We start from the raw sequence: 26,804 nt of genomic DNA, 5'->3' as shown, positions 1-26,804 counted from the left end.
CCGTTTCAGGGTATTGGCGGCAATGCGGGGGGGTCTGTGGTTCCAGATAAAACGCATGAGAGCTCGTTGGGTAGTGCGAAGAAAGGAAGCCGGAACTGCCACAGGGAGGGTCTGGAAAAGGTAAAGCCATTTGGGGACTATGGTCATTTTGACCGCTATGATCCTGCCCAGCCACGAAATGAAGAAACTGTTCCAGGATGTCAGGTCAGCGAGTGTTCTGGTGAGGAGGGGTGGAAAGTTTTCCCGGAAGAGAGACTCGTAGCGGGAGGTCAAATAAATCCCCAAGTATTTCATCTTTGTGGGCTGCCATTTAAAATCGAAATTGGCGCGAAAGGATTCAGCCTCTCGGTGAGGGACATGGAGCAGCATAGCCTCGGACTTGGAATAATTGATCTTATAGCCTGAGAGAAGGCTGTAAGAATGCAGGACGGAAAATAAGTTTGGGAGTGAGATAAGGGGCTGGGTCAGGGAGAGTAGAATGTCGTCAGCGAAGAGGGAGATTTTAGGATCGATACGGCCTACTTGTATACCGTGTATATTCGGATGGGCTCTAATTTGAGAAGCGAGGGGCTCAATAATGAGGGCAAATATTAGCAGTGAAAGGGGGCATCCCTGACGTGTACCATTCGAAATGCTGACCGGAGCAGACGGGACGCCATTGATTAAGACTGTGGCAGAGGGGGCGGAGTATAGTGCCAGGACACCAGTGAGAAAGCCACCAGACAAGCCATAGGCCTCCAGGGCGGCTCTCAGAAAACTCCAGGAGATCTGGTGAAATGCCTTTTCAGCATCTAAGGAGAGCATGATAGTGGGGGATCTCCTGGAGTTCGAGATGTGTATAAGATCAATAGCACGTCTGGTGTTATCTCTCGCTTGACGGCCCGGGATAAACCCCACCTGGTCGTAGTGGAAAAGGGAAGGGAGGTACGGGTTAAGGCGGTTGGCCAGGATCTTAGCGAAGATTTTCAAGTCCAAGTTCAAGAGAGATATAGGGCGGTAGCTAGCGCAGTTAAGGGTATCCTTGCCTTCTTTAGGGATCACCACAATTCTAGCCTCCAACATCTCAGGGGGAAAGGGGTCGCCATGGACAATCCTATTAAACAGGGACTGAAGGTGGGGGGAGAGAAGATCGGAAAAAATTTTGTAGTAAAGAGCTGTGAACCCATCCGGGCCCGGGGATATACCAATTTTTTGCATGAGTATAGTCTGAGCAATTTCCTCCACCGAGATCTCACCGTTAAGATGGTCCATGGAGTCCTGAGGCAATCTAGGCAAGTTAGGAGCCGAAAGAAAATGAGAGACTAGGTCAGGGTGGGACAGAGAGGGAGAACCAGGTGAGGGGGGTGGAAGGTTGTACAAGTCAGTGTAGTAGGATTGAAAGGCGGCCCTAATGGCAGTGGGGTCATGAACTAGCTGGTTGAGGGAATTTCTGATAGAGATAATATTAGTTTTGGCTCTTGCGGAACGGAGTCGTGCCGCTAGGATCTTGTCTGCTTTGTCTCCCTTCTCGTAAAAAGACTGGCGAAGCCATTTAAGATGTTTGGCCACCCGTCTGGAGAGAAGGAGATCAAGTTCTGCTTTGACAGTACGAAGTTCAGACAAGATAGCCTGGTTGGAGGACGCCTTGTGCTGGGCCTCGAGTGTGTGGAGTTTAATAGAGAGTTTGTTGAACTGAGTGAGGGACTGTTTCTTGTTTTTTGAGGCCAAGCTGATAATGTGCCCATGAAGAACCGCCTTGTGAGCCAGCCAGAGAGTGGACCTAGAAATGTCAGGGGAATCGTTCAGGGTAAAATAGTCTGAAATCTTGTCCCGAAGATGGGAACGTATCTCCGGGTTGTGAAGGAGGGAGTCGTTAAGACGCCATGTCATGAGGCGGGGCGTGAGAGCAGACCTGAGAGGTCGCAAGAGATAGGGGCATGATCAGACCAGATCAGTGGGTGTATATGGGCAGCGTGGAGATTCAAGGCAAGATCATGGCTGAGCAGGATCATATCAATGCCGGAGTAGGAATTATGAGGAGCAGAATAAAAGGTATAGTCACGTGCAGAGGGGTCTTTTATCCTCCAGGAGTCGTAGAGAAGCTGGGATCGCATAAGACGGAGGAGGGATCTAGAGCGGAGGGAGTCCGACGGAGAAGCAGTGGGGAGAGAGGGAGAGCGGTCTATCTTTGGATTTAAAACAGAGTTAAAGTCCCCAGCAAGAATGAGGTCGCCTTGCCGGACTCGAGTAAGGAGAGCATCTAGCTTCGCAAAGAATGGTTCCTGTCGTTGGTTAGGGGCATAGACGTTAGCTAGGGTGCACAGTTTGTTGTTAAGTTTCCCTACTAAAACAAGAAACCGGCCATCCTTGTCGGCATGGGAATCTAGGAGCTCAAAGGTAAGGTGACGGGCGAATAAAATCGCGACCCCCCGTTTCTTGGCTGAATGATCACAGGCATGGAAAGAATCGGGGTATGTTTTACATTGCAGCGTAGGGTGGGAGTTATGTAGGAAGTGGGTCTCCTGGAGAAATACCAGGTCGCCTTTATGGAGTTTAAGGGAGACACAGAGCTTACCTCTCTTTTGAGGGCTATTCAGGCCCTTCACATTAAGAGAGAGTACCCGGAGACCCATGGGCAAGCAACAGAGAGGTAGGCAGAATAGAAGGAGTGTAGAACACTGAAAGTAGGGGAGGGAAGAAGAGAAATAGAGAAGGAGGAAATAAATTGAGAGACAACGTGGTCAAAAAGGAGGGAGGAAGGAAAGGAGACCGGGAGGGGTGGGAGGGTGGTTGGTTGTCCGGCAATAGGGGCCAGGACCGGTAGTGCTAACAAGGGGAAGGGATACTAGGTGTCGGGAGGGCACCTAGGTCAGCAAGATGGCTTGAAGCCCTAAGGGGGCGCGGCATGGGGTCCGGATGTTGGATCACAAACCACATAGCAATAAGTAGGAGGCAAACCTCCCCTGGGGATACCTGAGGGAAAAGCTGGAGAGAAAGCGGAGACAAAAAACAGATGGAGCGCCAGGTCCAGAAAGAAAGGGAAGAGTAGGGGATAGAGGGGGGGGGGGGAAACACATAAAAAAAAAAAACACATTTATCAGTTTTTAGTATATTAACATGTTAAGATTCTAACATTTTAACAAGGGGAAACAACAGAGCAATCGAGAATCAACTAAGGGGTCAGGAAATCAGAATGCGGGAGATCTAGAATGCAACGGCTCCCCGGCTAGGGGAGTACGACCAGGAAAGGTCGACACAACTGTAAAAAGAAGGCATTAAGTCAGAGAGCTAGAGGTCCATCAGGGAACTGGAGGTGGAGCCTGGGAGGCCGCAGAGGCTGGGACCGTGAACCACTCTGATCGGGGAGGCTGAGATGAGTTCCGCTGTGTCCGCGGTGGCAGGCATTGAGCAGAAATATCCTGCTCAGCGGCGTGGATACCCAGCTTGGAGAGCAGCATGTGGGCCTCGGGTGGGTTCCTGGCCGTGAGCAGCTTCCCTTGGTGCCAAACCAGGATACGGAAAGGGAAACCCCAGCGGTACTTGACATTATGACGGGAGAGCAGGGAGGTGATGGGTTTAAAGTCCCTACGTTTGGCCAGGATGAGCGGGGATAAGTCCTGGAAGATCTGTAGGGGGGGGGTTCTGGAAAGTCACAGACCCCAGCCGTCGGGCTTCTCACATAATGGCCTGTTTCGCAGTGAAGTAGTGCAGTCGGAGGATGACATCACTGGGCTGGGAGGAGTCTTGGGAGCGGGGTCGGAGGGCTCGATGTGCTCGATCCAGGAGAAGATGTACCTCAGGGGTGTCAGGCAATAGATGGGCAAAGAGGCGCTTAAGGTAAAGGTCAAGGTGGGCCGCCTCGACCTCCTCAGGAATACCCCGAATCCTCAGGTTATTTCTCCTCGCCCTATTGTCCTGGTCCTCATGCTCCTCCCGCAATTGGGCAACATCTTGGCGGAGTTGATGGAAGTCGGTCTCGACCGTTTGTTGGAACGACACCACCTCTTCCACTCGTCGTTCAAGTTGATCCGTTCTGGAGCCAATGTCGGCAATGTCGGATTTCAGGGAGTGGAGAGCCTGGACAGAGGTTTTAACATCCCGCATCTCCTTCAGGAGGGAGAGAAAGTCCCTGCGGGTAAGGGGTGTGAGATCGTCGTCTTCGGTCTTGGAATCGGAGGGGCCCTGGGGGGGTTCAGGAGCATCGGGCCTGCTCTTGGCTGGGGTGCTCTTTTTAGTAAGGAACGGTGTGAGGTCAGACCCCTGTGACTTTTTGCCACCCCTGGGCATCGTGAACAAATGAGGAAAGGAGTGGATAAGAGGGAGGGAAGTAGAGAAGGCAGTAAGGCTCGGGACCAGGGGGGGCAGGGCGGGGGCCCTAGAGGAGCATCATGACATGGCCAGCCGAGCAAGGCGGGTAGGACAGGGCCGGGGAGCCCCAGCAGAGAGGAGGGTCCACGTGGTTCTGGAGAGGAGCCAGGCAGTCAGAGATTGCAGAAGGCAGGGCACTCCGGAAATCCACCCCTGTCACGGAACCGCAGGGATGAGGCCCGGACACAGACCAGCCAGGGACCGGGGGAGCACCAGGATACTCCAGCTACCCACCCCCGTCCAGGATCCGTAGGAGGGGATGCCCGGTCACGGACCAGCCAGCGACCGAGGCAGTACAAGGGTCAGGCGGCAGGAAAGGGGTGTCCAGCCCCAGCAGCAGCCAGGGATCCCACAGGCTCCGAGAGAGCGCTGGTGCCCTCAGTCAGGCTGGAGTAGGGGCTCTGGGGGGTTGCAACAGGGGGGCCTCCAGCGCGGGGTCCCGGGCAACAAGGATGCGGCAGGGGCAGCCGAGGGCCCGCAAGAGGAGATAAGCTGAGGAGTGATCCAGCCACAGGGTGCAGCTGAAGGGCCCCCCCTCAGTCTCCAGGTAAATTCAGTATAGGAGGGCCGGGGAGACGACCTAGGAGGGAGAGGCCACACAGTGCAGGGCCAGGGGAGAGCGAGAGCCAGCCCCAGGACAGATCCGCAGAAGGGATGGGGCTGCTCTGCGGTTAGTGCCTCACCCAGGGTCCCCGGCGGCCGGCGCCCGCATTCAGTAAGTGCAAGGATGGAGTGAAGGGAGGGGGCAGGGAAGAGCACTGCAGGGCCCGGGGATCAGCTCACCTTGGCAGGATGGAGCGCTGCCGGAGCCGAGCGTCCCCTGCGTCCGTCCCCGGCGTCCGTGATCTAAGATGGCCACCGCCGGGACTCCGGAGCTAACGCGTTCGGCCGAGTCAGCAGCTCTCCAGCAGCGCCGCCCGGTCCAGCAGGCAGGAGAGGTAAGCCAGCCACAGGGGTGTGGAGCGGGAGTCCGCTGTCCGACGGTCCACGGGAGTGTGCCATGGGCGGTGGGCAGCACCGGTCCCAAATCGAGGCCCCGGCTTCGGAGAGGTGGATAGGCCGCAACCCGCGGGAGCCAGTAGACCGGCTCCCCGATTCCGTGGCACTAATCCACCACAACAGGGGGTCCCCACAGCCGCAGGGGGTAAAGGCAGAGGGGGTATAAATAGCAGACGGAGGGCAGAAGGAGGTTTATTTCCACAGATAGAGTGGAGCCTCCCGTCCCCGCTGCCACTTCGTTCAGCCTCCAGGCCACGCCCCTTTTTCTTGATTTTTTAACCCATTCCCACTGAAAAACATGCTCTGATCTCTCCATATTATTTTAGTCAGTAAAAAAAAAATATATATATATTCTTTTACAAAATATATTAAATAATACTTGTCACTCCTAATAGACAAACCCAAGTAGATAATCCCTTCTAATATAAATAGATATGCTATTAGCAATAAAAAAAAAACACAAAAAAACATGTTTTTAACATTTTTTATAAGATCCCGCCAGCAAAATGAGGCGGACTGAAATGGACGAAATTACTGTCGAAAAGCACTGTTGTCGAATCGACATTCTTCAATTGAATATACTTTTGTCGAAAAGCCGCATTTTTACCATTGCAGACATGTTGAATTTGCAGAACTGTCAAATTGCAAAAAGCCGAATTTGAAACGGCCGTTTTTTTGTCGAAAAGTACTGTATTGCATTGTCAAATCATTTTTTTGTGTCGAAAATGCAGCGTTTTTCTACATTTGCGGCAATTCGACCGCAATTGCATATGGCCCTAAGTACCAACCAATCAGCTTCTGTCATTTTAAAAGCTGTGTTTGAAAAATAATAGGAGCTGCTTGGATAGTGCTTTATCTCTCTCCAAGCTTTGATAAATCTCCCCCATAGTGCATTATCCTGTCGGAGGTTGCCATTACAAGATGGTAAGAGATGATCCTGGTCAGCAGAAATAATCAGGTATTAAAGTCTTAGGGCAGAGGTTCCCAAACTGTGTGCCATGGCTCCCTGGGGTGCCTCGGGACACTTGCAGGGGTGCCCTGGGTTGGTGGTCCAGGACCAATTCAAATTATTCATGGTCAATATAATAGGCAAAATCAGTGCTGGTGGCTGCCTGTCATAAACTATGTGGCCAAACAGAAGCAAATCTTGTCCCTCACCACACAACTGTACCTAAGGATGACATATAAACGCGATCGACTTAATGTAATATTTTTTTCTAAATTTCTCAATAAGAAATTTTTGGCCTAGGGGTGCCGTAAAAAATTTCTAATATTCTAGGGTGCCGTGATTCAAAAAAGTTTGGAAACCACTGTCTTAGGGGAAATTCATCAAAACTTAGTGAGAGATAAAGTGCTAACCAATTAGCTTCTAACTATCATGTTAGAGGTTGTGGTTAAAAAATGTTAGTTAGAAGCTCATTGATTGGAACTTTATTTCTCGCCAAGCTTTGATAAATCTCCCCCTTAGTGTGTGCCAAGAAACAGTCAATGCTTTTCAGATCTTTAACTGTTCACATTAATAGCAAGATAGAACAGTTGTTGGTGTGTTTGTATATTCCAAAATGCATCACATTGCACAGGGTGTACTGAGATTTACACATCTAAGTGAAAAATCTAATCAATTAGAAAAATGAAATATTCACAGAATTAATCAATAAATGGAGTATAACAGGATTATGGTTATTTTATATACATACTAGATACATGTTCTTCCTTAATGTAATATTTATCATTGTAGGCTTTAAAATAAGAATTTACTTACCGATAATTCTATTTCTCGGAGTCCGTAGTGGATGCTGGGGTTCCTGAAAGGACCATGGGGAATAGCGGCTCCGCAGGAGACAGGGCACAAAAAAGTAAAGCTTTACTAGGTCAGGTGGTGTGCACTGGCTCCTCCCCCTATGACCCTCCTCCAGACTCCAGTTAGGTACTGTGCCCGGACGAGCATACACAATAAGGGAGGCATTTTGAATCCCGGGTAAGACTCATACCAGCCACACCAATCACACCGTACAACTTGTGATCTAAACCCAGTTAACAGTATGACAACAGAAAGGGCCTCTTAAAGATGGCTCCTTAACAATAACCCGAATTAGTTAACAATAACTATGTACAAGTATTGCAGATAATCCGCACTTGGGATGGGCGCCCAGCATCCACTACGGACTCCGAGAAATAGAATTATCGGTAAGTAAATTCTTATTTTCTCTATCGTCCTAAGTGGATGCTGGGGTTCCTGAAAGGACCATGGGGATTATACCAAAGCTCCCAAACGGGCGGGAGAGTGCGGATGACTCTGCAGCACCGAATGAGAGACCTCCAGGTCCTCCTTTGCCAGGGTATCAAATTTGTAAAATTTTACAAACGTGTTCTCCCCCGACCACGTAGCTGCTCGGCAGAGTTGTAATGCCGAGACCCCTCGGGCAGCCGCCCAAGATGAGCCCACCTTCCTTGTGGAGTGGGCTTTTACAGTTTTAGGCTGTGGCAGGCCTGCCACAGAATGTGCAAGTTGAATTGTGTTACAAATCCAACGAGCAATCGACTGCTTAGAAGCAGGTGCGCCCAACTTGTTGGGTGCATACAATATAAACAGCGAGTCAGATTTTCTGACTCCAGCCGTCCTTGCAATGTATATTTTTAAGGCTCTGACAACGTCCAACAACTTGGAGTCCTCCAAGTCGCTAGTGGCCGCAGGCACCACAATAGGTTGGTTCAGATGAAATGCTGATACCACTTTAGGGAGAAAATGCGGACGAGTCCGCAGTTCTGCCCTATCCGAATGGAAGATTAGATAAGGACTTTTATAAGATAAAGCCGCCAATTCAGATACTCTCCTGGCAGAGGCCAGGGCTAGTAACATAGTCACTTTCAATGTGAGATATTTCAAATCCACCTTTTTCAATGGTTCAAACCAATGGGATTTGAGGAAATCTAAAACTACATTTAGATCCCACGGTGCCACCGGAGGCACCACAGGAGGCTGTATATGCAGTACTCCCTTGACAAAAGTCTGGACCTCAGGGACAGAGGCCAATTCTTTTTGGAAGAATATTGACAGGGCCGAAATTTGAACCTTAATGGATCCCAATTTGAGACCCATAGATAATCCTGATTGCAGGAAATGTAGGAAACGACCCAGTTGGAATTCCTCCGTCGGAACCCTCCGATCCTCGCACCACGCTACATATTTTCGCCAAATGCGGTGATAATGTTTCACGGTGACTTCCTTCCGTGCCTTAATCAAGGTAGGAATGACTTCTTCTGGAATGCCTTTCCCTTTTAGGATCTGGCGTTCAACCGCCATGCCGTCAAACGCAGCCGCGGTAAGTCTTGAAAAAGACAGGGACCCTGCTGTAGCAGGTCCCTTCTCAGAGGTAGAGGCCACGGTTCGTCCGTGAGCATCTCTTGAAGTTCCGGATACCAAGTCCTTCTCGGCCAATCCGGAACCACTAGTATTGTTCTTACTCTTCTTTGCCGTATGATCTTCAATACCTTTGGTATGAGCGGCAGAGGAGGAAACACATACACTGACTGGTACACCCAAGGAGTTACCAGTGCGTCCACAGCTATTGCCTGTGGATCTCTTGACCTGGCGCAATATTTGTCCAGTTTCTTGTTGAGGCGAGACGCCATCATGTCTACAATTGGTCTTTCCCAACGGTCTATTAACATGTTGAAGACTTCTGGATGTAGACCCCACTCTCCCGGATGAAGATCGTGTCTGCTGAGGAAGTCTGCTTCCCAGTTGTCCACGCCCGGGATGAACACTGCTGACAGTGCTATCACGTGATTCTCCGCCCAGCGAAGAATCTTGGCAGCTTCTGCCATTGCACTCCTGCTTCTTGTGCCGCCCTGCCTGTTTACATGGGCGACCGCCGTGATGTTGTCCGACTGAATCAACACCGGCTTTCCTTGCAGGAGAAGTTCCGCCTGGCTTAGAGCATTGTAGATTGCTCTTAGTTCCAGAATGTTTATGTGAAGAGACTTTTCCAGACTCGTCCATACTCCCTGGAAGTTTCTTCCTTGTGTGACTGCTCCCCAGCCTCTCAGGCTGGCGTCCGTGGTCACCAGGATCCAATCCTGAATGCCGAATCTGCGGCCTTCTAATAGGTGAGCCTTCTGCAACCACCACAGAAGTGACACCCTTGTCTTTGGTGACAGGGTTATTCGCAGGTGCATCTGCAGATGCGACCCTGACCATTTGTCCAACAGATCCCTTTGGAATATTCTTGCATGGAATCTGCCGAATGGAATTGCTTCGTAAGAAGCCACCATTTTTCCCAGGACTCTTGTGCATTGATGTACTGACACTTTTCCTGGTTTTAGGAGGTTCCTGACCAGATCGGATAACTCCTTGGCTTTTTCCTCTGGAAGGAAAACCTTTTTCTGAACCGTGTCCAGAATCATTCCTAGGAACAGCAGACGAGTTGTCGGGATTAAATGGGATTTTGGAATATTCAGAATCCACCCGTGTTGTCTTAGCACCTCTTGAGATAGTGCTAAAGCTGTCTCCAGCTGTTCTCTGGACCTTGCCCTTATTAGGAGATCGTCCAAGTATGGGATAACTAATACGCCTTTTCTTCGAAGAAGAATCATCATCTCGGCCATTACCTTGGTAAAGACCCGAGGCGCCGTGGACAATCCGAACGGCAGCGTCTGAAACTGATAGTGACAGTTTTGAACAATGAACCTGAGGTACCCCTGGTGTGCGGGGTAAATCGGAACGTGTAGATACGCATCCTTGATGTCCAAGGATACCATAAAGTCCCCTTCTTCCAGGTTCGCTATCACTGCTCTGAGTGACTCCATCTTGAACTTGAACTTTTTTATGTAGAGGTTCAAGGACTTCAGATTTAGAATAGGCCTTACCGAGCCATCCGGCTTCGGTACCACAAATAGAGTGGAATAATACCCCTTTCCTTGTTGTAATAGGGGTACTTTGACTATCACCTGCTGAGCGTACAGCTTGTGAATGGCTTCCAACACCCTCTCCCTTTCGGAAGAGACGGTTGGTAAGGCAGACTTCAGGAAACGATGAGGAGGATCCGTCTCTAATTCCAACCTGTACCCCTGAGATATTATCTGCAGGATCCAGGGGTCTACCTGCGAGTGAGCCCACTGCGCGCTGTAATTTTTGAGACGGCCCCCCACTGTCCCCGAGTCCGCTTGAGAGGCCCCAGCGTCATGCTGAGGTTTTTGCAGGAGCCGGGGAGGGCTTCTGTTCCTGGGAAGGAGCTGCCTGTTGGTGTCTCTTCCCTCTTCCTCTGCCTCGTGGCAGGTACGACAAGCCCTTTGCTCTCTTATTTTTGTAGGAGCGAAAAGGCTGCGGTTGAAAGGTCGGTGCCTTTCTCTGTTGGGGAGTGACTTGAGGTAAAAAAGTGGATTTCCCGGCAGTAGCCGTGGCCACCAAGTCTGATAGACCAACTCCAAATAACTCCTCCCCTTTATACGGCAAAACCTCCATGTGACGTTTTGAATCCGCATCGCCTGTCCACTGTCGTGTCCATAAGGCTCTTCTGGCTGAAATGGACATAGCACTCACCCGAGATGCCAGTGTGCAAATATCCCTCTGTGCATCACGCATATAGATAAATGCATCCTTTATTTGTTCTAACGACAGTAAAACATTGTCCCTATCTAGGGTATCAATATTTTCAATCAGGGATTCTGACCAAACTACTCCAGCACTGCACATCCAGGCAGTTGCTATAGCTGGTCGTAGTATAACACCTGCATGTGTGTATATATTCTTTTGAATAACTTCCATCTTTCTATCTGATGGATCCTTAAGTGCGGCCGTCTCAGGAGAGGGTAACTCCACTTGTTTGGATAAGCGTGTGAGCGCCTTGTCCACCTTAGGGGGTGTTTCCCAGCGCGCCCTAACCTCTGGCGGGAAAGGGTATAATGCCAATAACTTTTTTGAAATTATCAACTTTTTATCAGGAGCAACCCACGCTTCATCACACACGTCATTTAATTCTTCTGATTCAGGAAAAACTGTTTGTAGTTTTTTCACACCATACATAATACCCTGTTTTACGGTATCTGTAGTATCAGCTAAATGTAACGTCTCCTTCATTGCCAAAATCATATAACGTGTGGCCCTACTGGAAAATACGTTTGAATTTCTACCGTCGTCACTGGAATCAGTGCCCGTGTCTGGGTCTGTGTCGACCGACTGAGGCAAAGGGCGTTTTACAGCCCCTGACGGTGTTTGAGGCGCCTGGACAGGCATTAATTGATTGTCCGGCCGCCTCATGTCCTCAACTGACTGTTTAAGGGAAGATAAACCATCACGTAATTCCACAAATAAAGGCATCCATTCTGGTGTCGACCCCCTGGGGGGTGACATCTGCATATTTGGCAATTGCTCCGCCTCCACACCAATATCGTCCTCATACATGTCGACACCACGTACCGACACACACCGCAAACTCACAGGGAATGCTCTAATGAAGACAGGACCCACTAGCCCTTTTGGGGAGACAGAGGGAGAGTCTGCCAGCACACACCACAAAGCGCTATATATACAAGGGATATCCTTATATTAAGTGCTCCCTTATAGCTGCTTTAATATATATATATATAGCCATTAATGTGCCCCCCCTCTCTGTTTTACCCTGTTTCTGTAGTGCAGTGCAGGGGAGAGACCTGGGAGCCGTTCTGACCAGCGGAGCTGTGACAGAAAATGGCGCCGTGTGCTGAGGAGATAGGCCCCGCCCCTTTTTCGGCGGGTTCTTCTCCCGCTATTTTTCCAGTCAGGCAGGGGTTAAATATCTCCATATAGCCCCTATGGGCTATATGTGAGGTATTTTTAGCCTTGTATAAGGTTTATATTTGCCTCTCAGAGCGCCCCCCCCCAGCGCTCTGCACCCTCAGTGACTGCCCAGTGAAGTGTGCTGAGAGGAAAATGGCGCACAGCTGCAGTGCTGTGCGCTACCTTATGAAGACTGAGGAGTCTTCAGCCGCCGGTTTCCGGACCTCTTCACGCTTCAGCATCTGCAAGGGGGTCGGCGGCGCGGCTCCGGGACCGGACTCCACGGCTGGGCCTGTGTTCGATCCCTCTGGAGCTAATGGTGTCCAGTAGCCAAGCAGCAAATCCACTCTGCATGCAGGTGAGTTTACTACTTTCCCCCTAAGTCCCACGTTGCAGTGATCCTGTTGCCAGCAGGACTCACTGTAAAGAAAAAAACCTAAACTAAACTTTCTCTAAGCAGCTCTTTAGGAGAGCCACCTAGATTGCACCCTTCTCGTTCGGGCACAAAATCTAACTGGAGTCTGGAGGAGGGTCATAGGGGGAGGAGCCAGTGCACACCACCTGACCTAGTAAAGCTTTACTTTTTTGTGCCCTGTCTCCTGCGGAGCCGCTATTCCCCATGGTCCTTTCAGGAACCCCAGCATCCACTTAGGACGATAGAGAAATATCGCATAATATATATACAAACAAGAAAATAGCACATATGAGGTGTGGCTATTAAATAAGACTAAAGCTATAATTTACATTTAATTACAGTATATTATAACTCTGTTCCCCTTCTGTGTACTCCCCTTCTGCATTCTTCTTTTCTATTGGTGTGCTGTAGCTCATTATCTATCAGTTGTCTCAATAGTTCCTTTGATTTTTCTTTACCTCAGTAACTGATGCAAAACGCGCTCCCTCGAGTACATATTTGACTTTAGGGAAAAGAAAGAAGTCACACAGTGCTAGGTATGGTGCGTATGTGGGGTGTTCTAACCCTACAATCTGTTTCTTGGCCAAAAACTGCGTTTCCACAACTATGGCCTCTTTCTTTTGAGTTTTTCCTGCAAAGCTTTTAGCACATTTTTGAAGTAATGTGAATTCACTGTTGCGCCTTCTGATACCCAGTCTGCAAAACAACACCCTTAATGGGATGTAGTTATGTGACCAGCGGTTGGGATACCAGTGGAGGTATGCTGACCCGTGGTCTCCGGTTACGCATACCCAACCCTTAATATGGCTTTGAATTTGGATTTGCTTTGACGTGCTTTCTTCATTCTTGGTGATGGTGGTGTTTTCTAGTGCATGGACTGGCGTTTTGTCTCAGGAAAATGTGAATCTGCTTGAATTTGTTCCAAAATGTCTGTACAAATTTGCTTTTGATTTTCTTTCTGCTTGGCAGTAAGACGCCTTGGAACCATCTGAGCACAAACTTTTGTTATGTTAAGATCTTGATGCAAAACTTGGCCTAACAGTTTCTTTATCGATGGTCAATTCTAACAAATTTCACAATTTTATTTCCACATATTTATTTCTTTGTTTTTGATGTGCATGGCCTTCGGGGGCATACATCATCATCTACATCCTCAATACTGTCAATAAATCTTTTGTGCCACTCAAACACATGTGACATACAATCTGCTCTGTAAGCCTTGGTTAGCATAAGGAAAGATTTGGTGGGCATTTGGTTCAATTTAACTAAAAATGTTAAGTTAACATGTTGCCCTACTTTTGAACTAAGCATTTTCATTTCGCACAGGAAAAACACTATTTCTTTGAATGTTGCATGACAGTAAACTATCTGTGCGAGAGGGGTGGAACCTATCTGTGCGAGAGGGGTGGAACTTACTTGCAAAATCATTTAGAATAGTCCAAGGTCAATGTTCCGCCACTCCCTTTTAAACATGGTTTATTTATTTTTTATAGTTACAGTCTCTTTATTTGATAGCCACACCTCGTAGATAGACACAACTAAAAATCTTGTTATATATTCAAGGATGGGTAAATTATGCAAGATAAATGAAATTTTAAAGTGATACAGTATGGCTAATATTCATATACTCCAAGGTGGCTTGTAATTTGTTGCGTAACTAGAGATCGAAACATGCTGAGATATGTAGTTAGTTCACAGCTGGAGAGGTAAAACCTGCTTGATGTTACTACTGTGCCTGGAGTTGAACTACAGTACAGTATGCATCTTTTCAGTGCTACGGGATGCCTGGGGAAATCATTTTATAGCTTTAGCCTGTACGTCAGCAACTGAATGCACTGTTATGCCAATACACATTACAGTTGTAGAACACAAATAACTTAATAATACAAATCTCCCTTAATTAATCCCATGTCATATCACTGGGATTTATTAAGGGAGAGGAAGGACACTGTCTATGTTAGAGTGAGTAATAGAAGATTGGCAATAATTGTCAATGGATGATTTATGAGCAGATGTTTAGACACCAGAACCTTATAAAATAGAATATGGTTGATGTCAGGCTGGCTAATGTACTCATTTCAGCTATGTAGATATAACCAACAAGCATCCTCAACTCTCACTGCCATTTGGAAGCGTCTAGTTTACCTTCGTGAAGAGGACCTTTCCCATAAACCCCTGGGTCCATGTCACAAACTATTTGGAATAGTAACCTGTGGCAAGCGAAGCGGAGCGAGACACAGAGCCCGAAGCGAGCCCGCGGGGTTCCAATGGTTCATAGAGAAAAAAAAATAACCTCAAACGAACGGTGAACGGATAAAACATTTAGGTGCTGTAAAGGCGGAAGTTCTCTCCTGCCCTCTCGTTACGTCACTTACAGGTCCTGATCACGAAGGGAGCATAGACACAACCCTGCCATTGCTCTGTACTGGACAATTACTAATATTAAGCACAGGTAAAGTGTACTTGCCACTTATTCAAAATGGAGACAACCATTCTGTTTGTGGTAAAAACATTCAGCCTATGCTTTTTTGTCAGTACCTCATGCAGTGGACAATATAATGCCCAATAGTTGAAGGTCTATGTCCTACCTTTGCGTTGGCCTCCAGGTAGTTGTACAGCACATTGACGGATATGGTGAGATCTCCAGTGTTGAAGGGATAAGAACGGTTCCAGCCCTGAGGGCCAAACTTTCTCCTCTCTGCCACAACAGCATGGAAGTAACACAGGGCGAACAATATGCTCTTAAACTCGGTTTCCCGGGTGCACATCTCTAGCGTGTCCTGTACATAAACACATTGCAAAGTATTATAGACTAGAATATCTACCAAATGGTTCTATGTGCCTATACGGACACTTCTAGTTTTAAATGGTGTCTACTTCCATATTATGTAGACAATCTTGTTTTTTAGTGCATTTATAAGTTCTGCAAATGCACTATCCTCCAATAGTGCCTCCTTCTAATATTGTCTTATCTTGACTTCCCATAATGCAGTTCTAGGCACTGTATTGGGGATTCTGTCATTTTGGAGGTTAGAGGTGAGCAAATGTCATTAGACTGATATGTCTCTGGGACCATTTGCTGGGCATACACTTGGGGGTATTTTTACTAAAGATACATTTTTATTGATTTCAAATTGAAGGATCTAAATCGATTTAGCGTTTCAGGGGCTAAAACACATTTACTAACATACTTTTTTATATTAATTTTTAAATATTAGTAAATGTGTGTTTTATCCCCTGAAACCCAACATCGATTTAAAATGATAGAGTAAATTGGATGAATATGTCACACAGGGTAAGCTGAAATCATCTGGGGTAGTTTAGGGTAATGATTCAAATGTATATGTACAAGTAATGGATGGTATCCTGATGGAAGATAGACAGTATATAGACAGACAGTTAATAGGCGGCACAAGATGGTCGACAGTCAACACATATGTATCCTTACACCGCTTAGCTGCCTCCGTGCTAAACAGCCCCTTTTGGTACACCAGATCCTGTGAGACTCTGCTAGCGTCAGACATCTTTTTTACCGAAAATGCATCTTAGACACAATGCAAATGCAACTAGGATGCACCAGGAGACTGTGTTGTTTAATTTGATATGTGACACTGGTATATTGTGTGTGCGACTGTGGTGGTAATTCAAACCTAATCACACGCTAGCTTTTTTCGCTGTGCTGCAATCAGGTCAGAACAGCGCATGCGTATGCACCGCAATGCGCAGGCACGTTGCTCGGGTACAAAGCTGAATCGTTGCTGTGTGATGGGTTTTACAAAGAATCCATTCGCTCAGCCGATCGCAAGGAGATTGACAGGAAGAGGGCGTTTGTGGATGGCAACTGACTATTTTCTGGGAGTGGTTGGAAAAACGCAGGCGTGTCCAAGCGTTTGCAGGGCGGATGTCTAACGTCAATTCCAGTCCTGGACAGGCTGAAGTGATCGCAGCGGCTGAGTAAGTCCTGGGCTACTCAGAAACTGCAAAAGATCTTTTTGTACCGCTTGGCTGCACATGCAATCGTACACTTGCACAGCTAAAATACACTCCCCTGTAGGCGGCGAATATCTGATTGCAGCGTTGCAAAAAACTGCTAGCAAATGATCAGGTTTGAATTAGGCCCCATGTCTCTGAATCTGCATGCAAAGTGTTACAATGAAACAGCCGTGACTTTTTTCCATACTAAGTTCTGTTGTGCTTCATATGTATATAGGTGGAAATTGAATTAGTTTTAGAGTGTTAATTTATCACACATATCACCTGTTAATTTTACGCATTATTGATGGGTTATAAGTTCTAATTTGATTAAAGCCAATTTAATAAAATAATAAAGAAAAAGCCACTAACTATGATTTTTTAAAATTATATGTACTTATTTACTAAGTAGGACAGCTTACAGGGGGCAGTATGTGCATGTCCAACCCATTTACACTCCATTCAAGATGGCGTATGGTACAGTACAGTGGAAATATTTTGCAGTTACTGGTACTTTTTGGGCTGACAGTATCAACACAAGCATCCAAGTGCCGCCCCCAATCAAGTGTTGCCCCTAGGCATGTCCCTCACGTGCCTAATGGGAAATTTGCCACTGCTGTTATCGTGTGTTACCTTATTGTGTAATCCAATTGTAAAATGGGCGTTAAAAATACAAACTTATATTGGTTTACAGTATAGAAGTCTATTAGTGACCATAATAAAAGTATTAGGGTTTCTTAAATTGCATCAAGTGGCTGTTATATGCATTACTCTAAAATAGTGAAACTATAGAAAGCAAGTGTTTTTCTGAAAAATAAATACTCTACTAAATTAGGGGTGCATAAAATGCATGTAAGTATACATGTGTGTAATTTGAAGCCACTTTGGGAAAAAAAAAACCTTAAAGAAACACCTCTAACACTACCTGCAATCTTAGAAACACCTGTCCATACAGCACCCCCATATACCTGTCCCACAACAATTAACCCATTTTCACCCCAAAAATGACATCATTACTGGCCAAATTAAGATAATTTTAAAAACCTCTAACTGGATAATTAATCATTAGGAAGGGTGTCCTAGTGGTTTTGACCCAAGTCCCGACATTTTTACCTAAAAATATCTGCTCAGGAGGTGGTGGAAAAAAATTGGGTTAAATCTTGTGGAGAATTATCGTGTTATTAACTTAACCTGCAATTGAATTGGGTGAGGGAGTTCACGTAAAAATGGGTTATTACTTGCAATTGAATTCCTCCCATAGACTCAGTCAAACACAGATATACAAGTGTCACATACAGTATCAAATTACTTAGCACATTTGTGGGAAAATGCCTGGCGCTAGCAGAGTCACACAGGATCTGGCAGCTCACTCATTCCAGGCGTCTTGTGTCACATGGCTTATTATATGAGGACACATCTGTAGCCTGCACAGGTTATTGCTATTCTACTCACAGGATACAATTACTGATTTACATACTAATGAGAAATCTTCTGTCTGCTCTACATTCATTAACCTTTGATATTCCTTGACCCACCTCCTTCTGTGGGAGACAAATGCTACAGGATAACAAAACTGAACAATAGGGCTAGATTACATGCCCTCAGTGATCTTGCACTTAAAAAACCCCCCAGCTCATACAGTAGTTATTATTTGAGCAATAGTTGAATTATTACTTATGAAAGGTATTTTCATCTCTGCTATGCCCTGATCTACCTGATTTACAGTATAATTGCAAAATCAGCTTTTGCTTGCTGCAGTGGTATGTTGCCTCAGATGAATTACTGTATATACTGAAGTACAGTAACTTAGGCTGGATACACATCAGTATGATCTCGGCACGATACATACTGTAGTTTCCAGCCAAATACAAATGACATATCAGCCGGATTGCATAGTGTATTGTACAGGGTAGCTTCTGGATGGCCGTAGTGCACGGTCAATCAGAAGATAATATGTATGATGCCATGCTGCCAAATGCAGCATGACGTGGTATATCGCGCCATCATACCACTACGGTGTGAATGAGCAGCGCAATATGTCGGGCCAGAGGATCGGCCAGGAACACATCATCCTGACGTGTGCCCGGCCTAATTCTTTACACACAATTTTAGTTGAGAAAATATCAGTGAATTCAATTAGCCGCAGTGAATTACCGTGGCTAATTGATGCCCTGGGGTTATTCAATTGTCCCCAATAGCCGTGACTATCTTGGATTGTTTTCGGGGAGAATCCTCAATAAGTGCCGTTTTTTCTGCGTTCACGATTGCGAAAACACATAGGTCCAGGAACTTATCCCGGATCCCATGTGTTCTCACTCAAAAACTGGTAATTTTTCAAGCAGTAAAAACGGGCTCGAATTGGATAGCCGATAAAAAAAAAAAATTGTGGTAAAGTCCTATATTTACTGAGCAAAAAATTACCTTGGGAAATTGAACTCCCTCCTTAGTGTGTTAACATGCCATAAATTATGAAAACTGCTTTCAAAGGAATAGATATACCTGATTAAAATTATCCAAGGCTTTATGCAGGTTGGCGTGCATGCCAGTGGGTGGCTCATTAGTGATTTTGATGGAGTTCTCTAAAATACCCTGTGGAATGATGTGACCGTCGGGTGAACCAGCAGGCTCGGCACTGATAAACACTCGGAAATTTGGGTTGCTCCCTTCACTGTGACGTTCCAGCTTCTTCTCCAGGGTGCCCAGCCACTTGGCCACTAGATGAATGTTCTGTCACAACACCATAGATAGGTTAGTGTGAAGTATAACTGGTACATGATATACAGTTTATCAGGAAATGTACTGACACACTCATTATATGCTCCTTTATCATATGTTATTTCCTGTATATTATAATATATTTAGGTCAAAAAGAGCAATTCTGAGACCACAAGTATGAAGTCCAAGATTTTCTGTAGTACAGTAAATATGAACAGCTTGATAATCCATAAAACAGCATATAATATTGTCAACATTGTAACTGTTTTTAATATTGAAAGTTAACTACAGTATAATACCACTATTTTCTAATTGTGACATCGACTACATTAATAGAAATAGAAATTACAGATAACATTACTTAAGGCTTGTAAATCATATATATTTCTTCATATGACTTAATTTGATTACAAATTCCAGCATGTCTGTAAGAATATTACTGTATATGTAATGCAATAAAATGCTTAATTTCCTTAGAAATGTAAAATGTAAAAAAAGAAGAGTTATGGTAAGACTCTCTTGTTAACTCTTTTTCTTAGAGGTCCAAAGCATCCACAGGGAAGACATTTGGGTGTATGTGTCTGGAGAGGACCAGGCACCAAACAGCTTTTGAAGTCCCAGGATGCTTCGGTCTCTCCTCTCCTTTACCCTGCCCCCAGCCAAGGCTAGCCAGTTTTGTGAGCAACAGAAGAAAAGGGGTTTTGCAATTGCGCCTGAAGGTGTAACAATTCGCAATGTATGGTATACTAAACCTGTATCTATAAATATATCAATGTATGGTATACCAAACCTATATCTATAAATAATGTATCTATATTACCAAAAAAGAAGAAGAAAAATGTATTAAGGTAAAATGGTAACAAATTCTCTAAATACTGAAAGAAGGAAATAATAAGAATTTACTTACCGATAATTCTATTTCTCGTAGTCCGTAGTGGATGCTGGGGACTCCGTCAGGACCATGGGGAATAGCGGCTCCGCAGGAGACAGGGCACAAAAGTAAAAGCTTTAGTATCAGGTGGTGTGCACTGGCTCCTCCCCCTATGACCCTCCTCCAAGCCTCAGTTAGGATACTGTGCCCGGACGAGCGTACACAATAAGGAAGGATTTTGAATCCCGGGTAAGACTCATACCAGCCACACCAATCACACTGTACAACCTGTGATCTGAACCCAGTTAACAGCAGGATAACAGCGGAGCCTCTGAAAAGATGGCTCACAACAATAATAACCCGATTTTTGTAACAATAACTATGTACAAGTATTGCAGACAATCCGCACTTGGGATGGGCGCCCAGCATCCACTACGAATGTGCAAGCTGAATTGTACTACACATCCAACTAGCAATCGTCTGCTTAGAAGCAAGAGCACCCAGTTTGTTGGGTGCATACAGGATAACAGCAAGTCAGTTTTCCTGACTCCAGCCGTCCTGGAAACCTATATTTTCAGGGCCCTGACAACATCTAGCAACTTGGAGTCCTCCAAGTCCCTAGTAGCCGCAGGTACCACAATAAGCTGGTTCAGGTGAAACGCTGACACCACCTTAGGGAGAAACTGGGGACGAGTCCGCAGCTCTGCCCTGTCCGAATGGACAATCAGATATGGGCTTTTGTGAGACAAAGCCGCCAATTCTGACACTCGCCTGGCCGAGGCCAGGGCCAACATCATGGTCACTTTCCATGTGAGATATTTCAAATCCACAGATTTGAGCGGTTTAAACCAATGTGATTTGAGGAATCCCAGAACTACGTTGAGATCCCACAGTGCCACTGGAGGCACAAAAGGGGGTTGTATATGCAGTACTCCCTTGACAAACTTCTGGACTTCAGGAACTGAAGCCAATTCTTTCTGGAAGAAAATCGACAGGGCCGAAATTTGAACCTTAATGGACCCCAATTTGAGGCCCATAGACACTCCTGTTTGCAGGAAATGCAGGAATCGACCGAGTTGAAATTTCTTCGTGGGGCCTTCCTGGCCTCACACCACGCAACATATTTTCGCCACATGTGGTGATAATGTTGTGCGGTCACCTCCTTCCTGGCTTTGACCAGGGTAGGAATGACCTCTTCCGGAATGCCTTTTTCCCTTAGGATCCGGCGTTCAACCGCCATGTCGTCAAACGCAGCCGCGGTAAGTCTTGGAACAGACATGGTACTTGCTGAAGCAAGTCCCTTCTAGCGGCAGAGGCCATGAGTCCTCTGTGAGCATCTCTTGAAGTTCCGGGTACCAAGTCCTTCTTGGCCAATCCGGAGCCACGAGTATAGTTCTTACTCCTCTACGTCTTATAATTCTCAGTACCTTAGGTATGAGAAGCAGAGGAGGGAACACATACACCGACTGGTACACCCACGGTGTTACCAGAACGTCCACAGCTATTGCCTGAGGGTCTCTTGACCTGGCGCAATACCTGTCCAGTTTTTTGTTCAGGCGGGACGCCATCATGTCCACCTTTGGTCTTTCCCACCGGTTCACAATCATGTGGAAGACTTCCCGATGAAGTCCCCACTCTCCCGGGTGGAGGTCGTGCTGAGGAAGTCTGCTTCCCAGTTGTCCACTCCCGGAATGAACACTGCTGACAGTGCTATCACATGATTTTCCGCCCAGCGAAGAATCCTTGCAGTTTCTGCCATTGCCCTCCTGCTTCTTGTGCCGCCCTGTCTGTTTACGTGGGAGACTGCCGTGATGTTGTCCCACTGGATCAATACCGGCTGACCTTGAAGCAGAGGTCTTGCTAAGCTTAGAGCATTGTAAATTGCTCTTAGCTCCAGTATATTTATGTGGAGAGAAGTCTCCAGACTTGATCACACTCCCTGGAAATTTTTTCCCTGTGTGACTGCTCCCCAGCCTTTCAGGCTGGCATCCGTGGTCACCAGGACCCAGTCCTGAATGCCGAATCTGTGGCCCTTTAGTAGATGAGCACTCTGCAGCCACCACAGAAGAGACACCCTTGTCCTTGGAGACAGGGTTATCCGCTGATGCATCTGAAGATGCGATCCGGACCATTTTTCCAGCAGATCCCACTGAAAAGTTCTTGCGTGAAATCTGCCGAATGGAATCGCTTCGTAAGAAGCCACCATTTTTCCCAGGACCCTTGTGCAATGATGCACTGACACTTTTCCTGGTTTTAGGAGGTTCCTGACTAGCTCGGATAACTCCCTGGCTTTCTCCTCCGGGAGAAACACCTTTTTCTGGACTGTGTCCAGAATCATCCCTAGGAACAGCAGACGTGTCGTCGGAGACAGCTGCGATTTTGGAATATTTAGAATCCACCCGTGCTGTCGTAGAACTACTTGAGATAGTGCTACTCCGACCTCCAACTGTTCTCTGGACCTTGCCCTTATCAGGAGATCGTCCAAGTAAGGGATAATTAAGACGCCTTTTCTTTGAAGAAGAATCATCATTTCGGCCATTACCTTGGTAAAGACCCGGGGTGCCGTGGACAATCCAAACGGCAGCGTCTGAAACTGATAGTGACAGTTTTGTACCACGAACCTGAGGTACCCTTGGTGAGAAGGGCAAATTGGGACATGGAGGTAAGCATCCTTGATGTCCAGGGACACCATATAGTCCCCTTCTTCCTGGTTCGCTATCACTGCTCTGAGTGACTCCATCTTGATTTGAACCTTTGTATGTAAGTGTTCAAATATTTCAGATTTAGAATAGGTCTCACCGAGCCGTCTGGCTTCAGTACCACAATATAGTGTGGAATAATACCCCTTTCCTTGTTGTAGGAGGGGTACTTTGATTATCACCTGCTGGGAATACAGCTTGTGAATTGTTTCCAATACTGCCTCCCTGTCGGAAGGAGACGTTGGTAAAGCAGACTTCAGGAACCTGCGAGGGGGAGACGTCTCGAATTTCCAATCTGTACCCCTGGGATACTACTTGTAGGATCCAGGGGTCCACTTGCGAGTGAGCCCACTGCGCGCTGAAACTCTTGAGACGACCCCCCACCGCACCTGAGTCCGCTTGTACGGCCCCAGCGTCATGCTGAGGACTTGGCAAAAGCGGTGGAGGGCTTCTGTTCCTGGGAATGGGCTGCCTGCTGCAGTCTTCTTCCCTTTCCTCTATCCCTGGGCAGATATGACTGGCCTTTTGCCTGCTTGCCCTTATGGGGACGAAAGGACTGAGGCTGAAAAGACGGTGTCTTTTTCTGCTGAGATGTGACTTGGGGTAAAAAAAGGTGGATTTTCCAGCTGTTACCGTGTCCACCAGGTCCGATGGACCGACCCCAAATAACTCCTCCCCTTTATACGGCAATACTTCCATGTGCCGTTTGGAATCTGCATCACCTGACCACTGTCGTGTCCATAAACATCTTCTGGCAGATATGGACATCGCACTTACTCTTGATGCCAGAGTGCAAATATCCCTCTGTGCATCTCGCATATATAGAAATGCATCCTTTAAATGCTCTATAGTCAATAAAATACTGTCCCTGTCAAGGGTATCAATATTTTCAGTCAGGGAATCCGACCAAGCCACCCCAGCGCTGCACATCCAGGCTGAGGCGATCGCTGGTCGCAGTATAACACCAGTATGTGTGTATATACTTTTTAGGATATTTTCCAGCCTCCTATCAGCTGGCTCCTTGAGGGCGGCCGTATCTGGAGACGGTAACGCCACTTGTTTTGATAAGCGTGTGAGCGCCTTATCCACCCTAAGGGGTGTTTCCCAACGCGCCCTAACTTCTGGCGGGAAAGGGTATAACGCCAATAATTTTCTATCGGGGGAAACCCACGCATCATCACACACTTCATTTAATTTATCTGATTCAGGAAAAACTACAGGTAGTTTTTTTCACACCCCACATAATACCCTCTTTTGTGGTACTTGTAGTATCAGAAATATGTAACACCTCCTTCATTGCCCTTAACATGTAACGTGTCTGGAGTCAGTGTCCGTGTCTGTGTCGACCGACTGAGGTAAATGGGCGTTTTAAAGCCCCTGACGGTGTTTGAGACGCCTGGACAGGTACTAATTGGTTTGCCGGCCGTCTCATGTCGTCAACCGACCTTGCAGCGTGTTGACATTATCACGTAATTCCCTAAATAAGCCATCCATTCCGGTGTCGACTCCCTAGAGAGTGACATCACCATTACAGGCAATTGCTCCGCCTCCTCACCAACATCGTCCTCATACATGTCGACACACACGTACCGACACACAGCACACACACAGGGAATGCTCTGATAGAGGACAGGACCCCACTAGCCCTTTGGGGAGACAGAGGGAGAGTTTGCCAGCACACACCAAAACGCTATATTATACAGGGACAACCTTATATACGTGTTTTCCCTTATAGCATCTTAATATATAATAATATCGCCAAATAAGTGCCCCCCCTCTCTGTTTTAACCCTGTTTCTGTAGTGCAGTGCAGGGGAGAGCCTGGGAGCCTTCCTAGCAGCGGAGCTGTGTAGGAAAATGGTGCTGTGTGCTGAGGAGAATAGGCCCCGCCCCCTTTTCGGCGGGCTTCTTCTCCCGTTTTTCTGACAACCCGGCAGGGGTTAAATACATCCATATAGCCCCAGGGGCTATATGTGATGTATTTTTAGCCAGCATAGGTACTTTCATTGCTGCCCAGGGCGCCCCCCCAAGCGCCCTGCACCCTAAGTGACCGTTGGTGTGAAGTGTGCTGAGAGCAATGGCGCACAGCTGCAGTGCTGTGCGCTACCTCATGAAGACTGAGAAGTCTTCAGCCGCCGATTTCTGGACCTCTTCTCTCTTCAGCATCTGCAAGGGGGTCGGCGGCGCGGCTCCGGTGACCCATCCAGGCTGTACCTGTGATCGTCCCTCTGGAGCTAGTGTCCAGTAGCCTAAGAAGCCAATCCATCCTGCACGCAGGTGAGTTCACTTCTTCTCCCCTAAGTCCCTCGTTGCAGTGAGCCTGTTGCCAGCAGGACTCACTGAAAATAAAAAACCTAACAAAACTTTTACTCTAAGCAGCTCTTTAGGAGAGCCACCTAGATTGCACCCTTCTCGGCCGGGCACAAAAACCTAACTGAGGCTTGGAGGAGGGTCATAGGGGGAGGAGCCAGTGCACACCACCTGATCCTAAAGCTTTTACTTTTGTGCCCTGTCTCCTGCGGAGCCGCTATTCCCCATGGTCCTGACGGAGTCCCCAGCATCCACTTAGGACGTCAGAGAAATGGGAATAGGGAAAGGATTGGAAAAAAAAATTTTGTGAGGAAAACACAATGCTGTTTATGAGTCCAAACGTTGTGCTACGACGGAGCGTGGCGTCCCACCTCCTCGCTTTGCACTATGAATGTCAACAATGTCTCTAACTGTATATTTTTCAACACAGTCCCAGCCTGGTATTATTCCAATTGAGTGAATAGGTCTGTTTGTGATACAAGTCTGTTAAGGAAGAAATACTAAAAGGTGTTGTCCTTGAAGGGATCCTTGGTTACAGTAGCGTTTTTCAGTGAGCGGGGTACCCCTGGTGGATGTACAGGAGGAGAACTCAAAGGGATCGGTATACTGATCGCTCTGGACTGGCCGCTGTCCACCTCTGACTGAGCTACCGGAAAGCGCCCGTTATAACAGACGCCGTCCGTCAGCCAGATCAAAGGGAAGCGGGCCTGTCTCTGTGAAGAAAGTGACACTGGCTTCGAGACCCGATCGGGACTGTCAGCCGTGTCCTTCCCCCTTTACAGAGCTGTTACTTGCGTCTCCTGAGGTTACTTCCCGGCGTCCGTCTCCACTCAGTTTCACTGTTCGTCCTATGGCTCCTGGTCTCAGATCTTCTTCCTGGTTACGGAGTTTGCTGCACAATCATATAGAAACACCTGACATTCATCACAGCCCAGCCGTTTGACGTGCAGTGACCCCGGGGGTTTACAGAGAAGAGAGCGGAGACCGGAGTCACGTGACCGCAAACTCCGTAACCAGGAAGAAGATCTGAGACCAGGAGCCATAGGACGAACAGTGAAGGGAACCAGTGATCAAGAGGAGAACTCATAGAAGCCAGGTGCGTCAGAGTGGGCGCCCTGTGGATCCTACGGACCTCATAGAAAAAGAGTTAACAAAGGTAAGTCTTATCATAACTTTTATTTTCTTCTTGAGGCTCCATAGGGATCCACAGGGAAGACATTGGGGATGTCCCAAAGCAGCGTTGTTAAGGGAGGGGATGCTCCCGAACAGAAAGGATCCGGCACCCAAAGGAAGCATCATGAGAGGTAAAGGTATCATAAGCATTGAAGCGAAGAAATATGTGGATTGAAGACCACGTGGCTAGCCTGCACAGTTATTCGGCAAAAGCACAACGACGGGCTGCCCACGAAGGCACCACAGAGTGAGTACAATGATCAGGTACTCTATTCGGCACAGGGAGGTCAGCCTGCATGTAAGCCTGTGAGAGAGTCATGCAAAACCATCTAGCCAGAGTCTGCTTGTTAGCTGACCAACCCCTCTTGTGGAACCCATATAGGATAAAGAAGAAATCCATTTTCCCGATGGAACTGGTACAATCCACATAAATCCGAAGAGCACAGAACACATCCAGGGAAGGTCCGGAGATTGGAAGCCCAAAAACGAGTTTTATGGTAAGAACTTACCTTTGTTAAAACTCTTTCTGCGAGGTACACTGGGCTCC

General features: G+C 47.1%; 1 protein-coding gene across 7 annotated transcripts in view; it reads right to left on the bottom strand.

Moving 5' to 3' along the window:
• DNAH9 (dynein axonemal heavy chain 9) overlaps positions 1 to 26,804 on the bottom strand; it is a 1,014,643-nt gene that overhangs the window by 77,477 nt on the left and 910,362 nt on the right. For all 7 annotated transcript variants that reach the window (XM_063960955.1, XM_063960958.1, XM_063960957.1 and 4 more), the window contains 2 exons: positions 18,990 to 19,217; positions 15,107 to 15,298 (listed from right to left, as the gene is read on the bottom strand). In XM_063960955.1, coding sequence (XP_063817025.1) covers positions 15,107 to 15,298; positions 18,990 to 19,217 — 420 coding nt within the window. The remainder of the gene's footprint in view (positions 1 to 15,106; positions 15,299 to 18,989; positions 19,218 to 26,804) is intronic.

Source organism: Pseudophryne corroboree, chromosome 3 (genome assembly GCF_028390025.1).
Source record: "Pseudophryne corroboree isolate aPseCor3 chromosome 3, aPseCor3.hap2, whole genome shotgun sequence".
Taxonomy (NCBI): domain Eukaryota; kingdom Metazoa; phylum Chordata; class Amphibia; order Anura; family Myobatrachidae; genus Pseudophryne; species Pseudophryne corroboree.
This window is presented reverse-complemented; position numbering and strand designations above follow the sequence as displayed.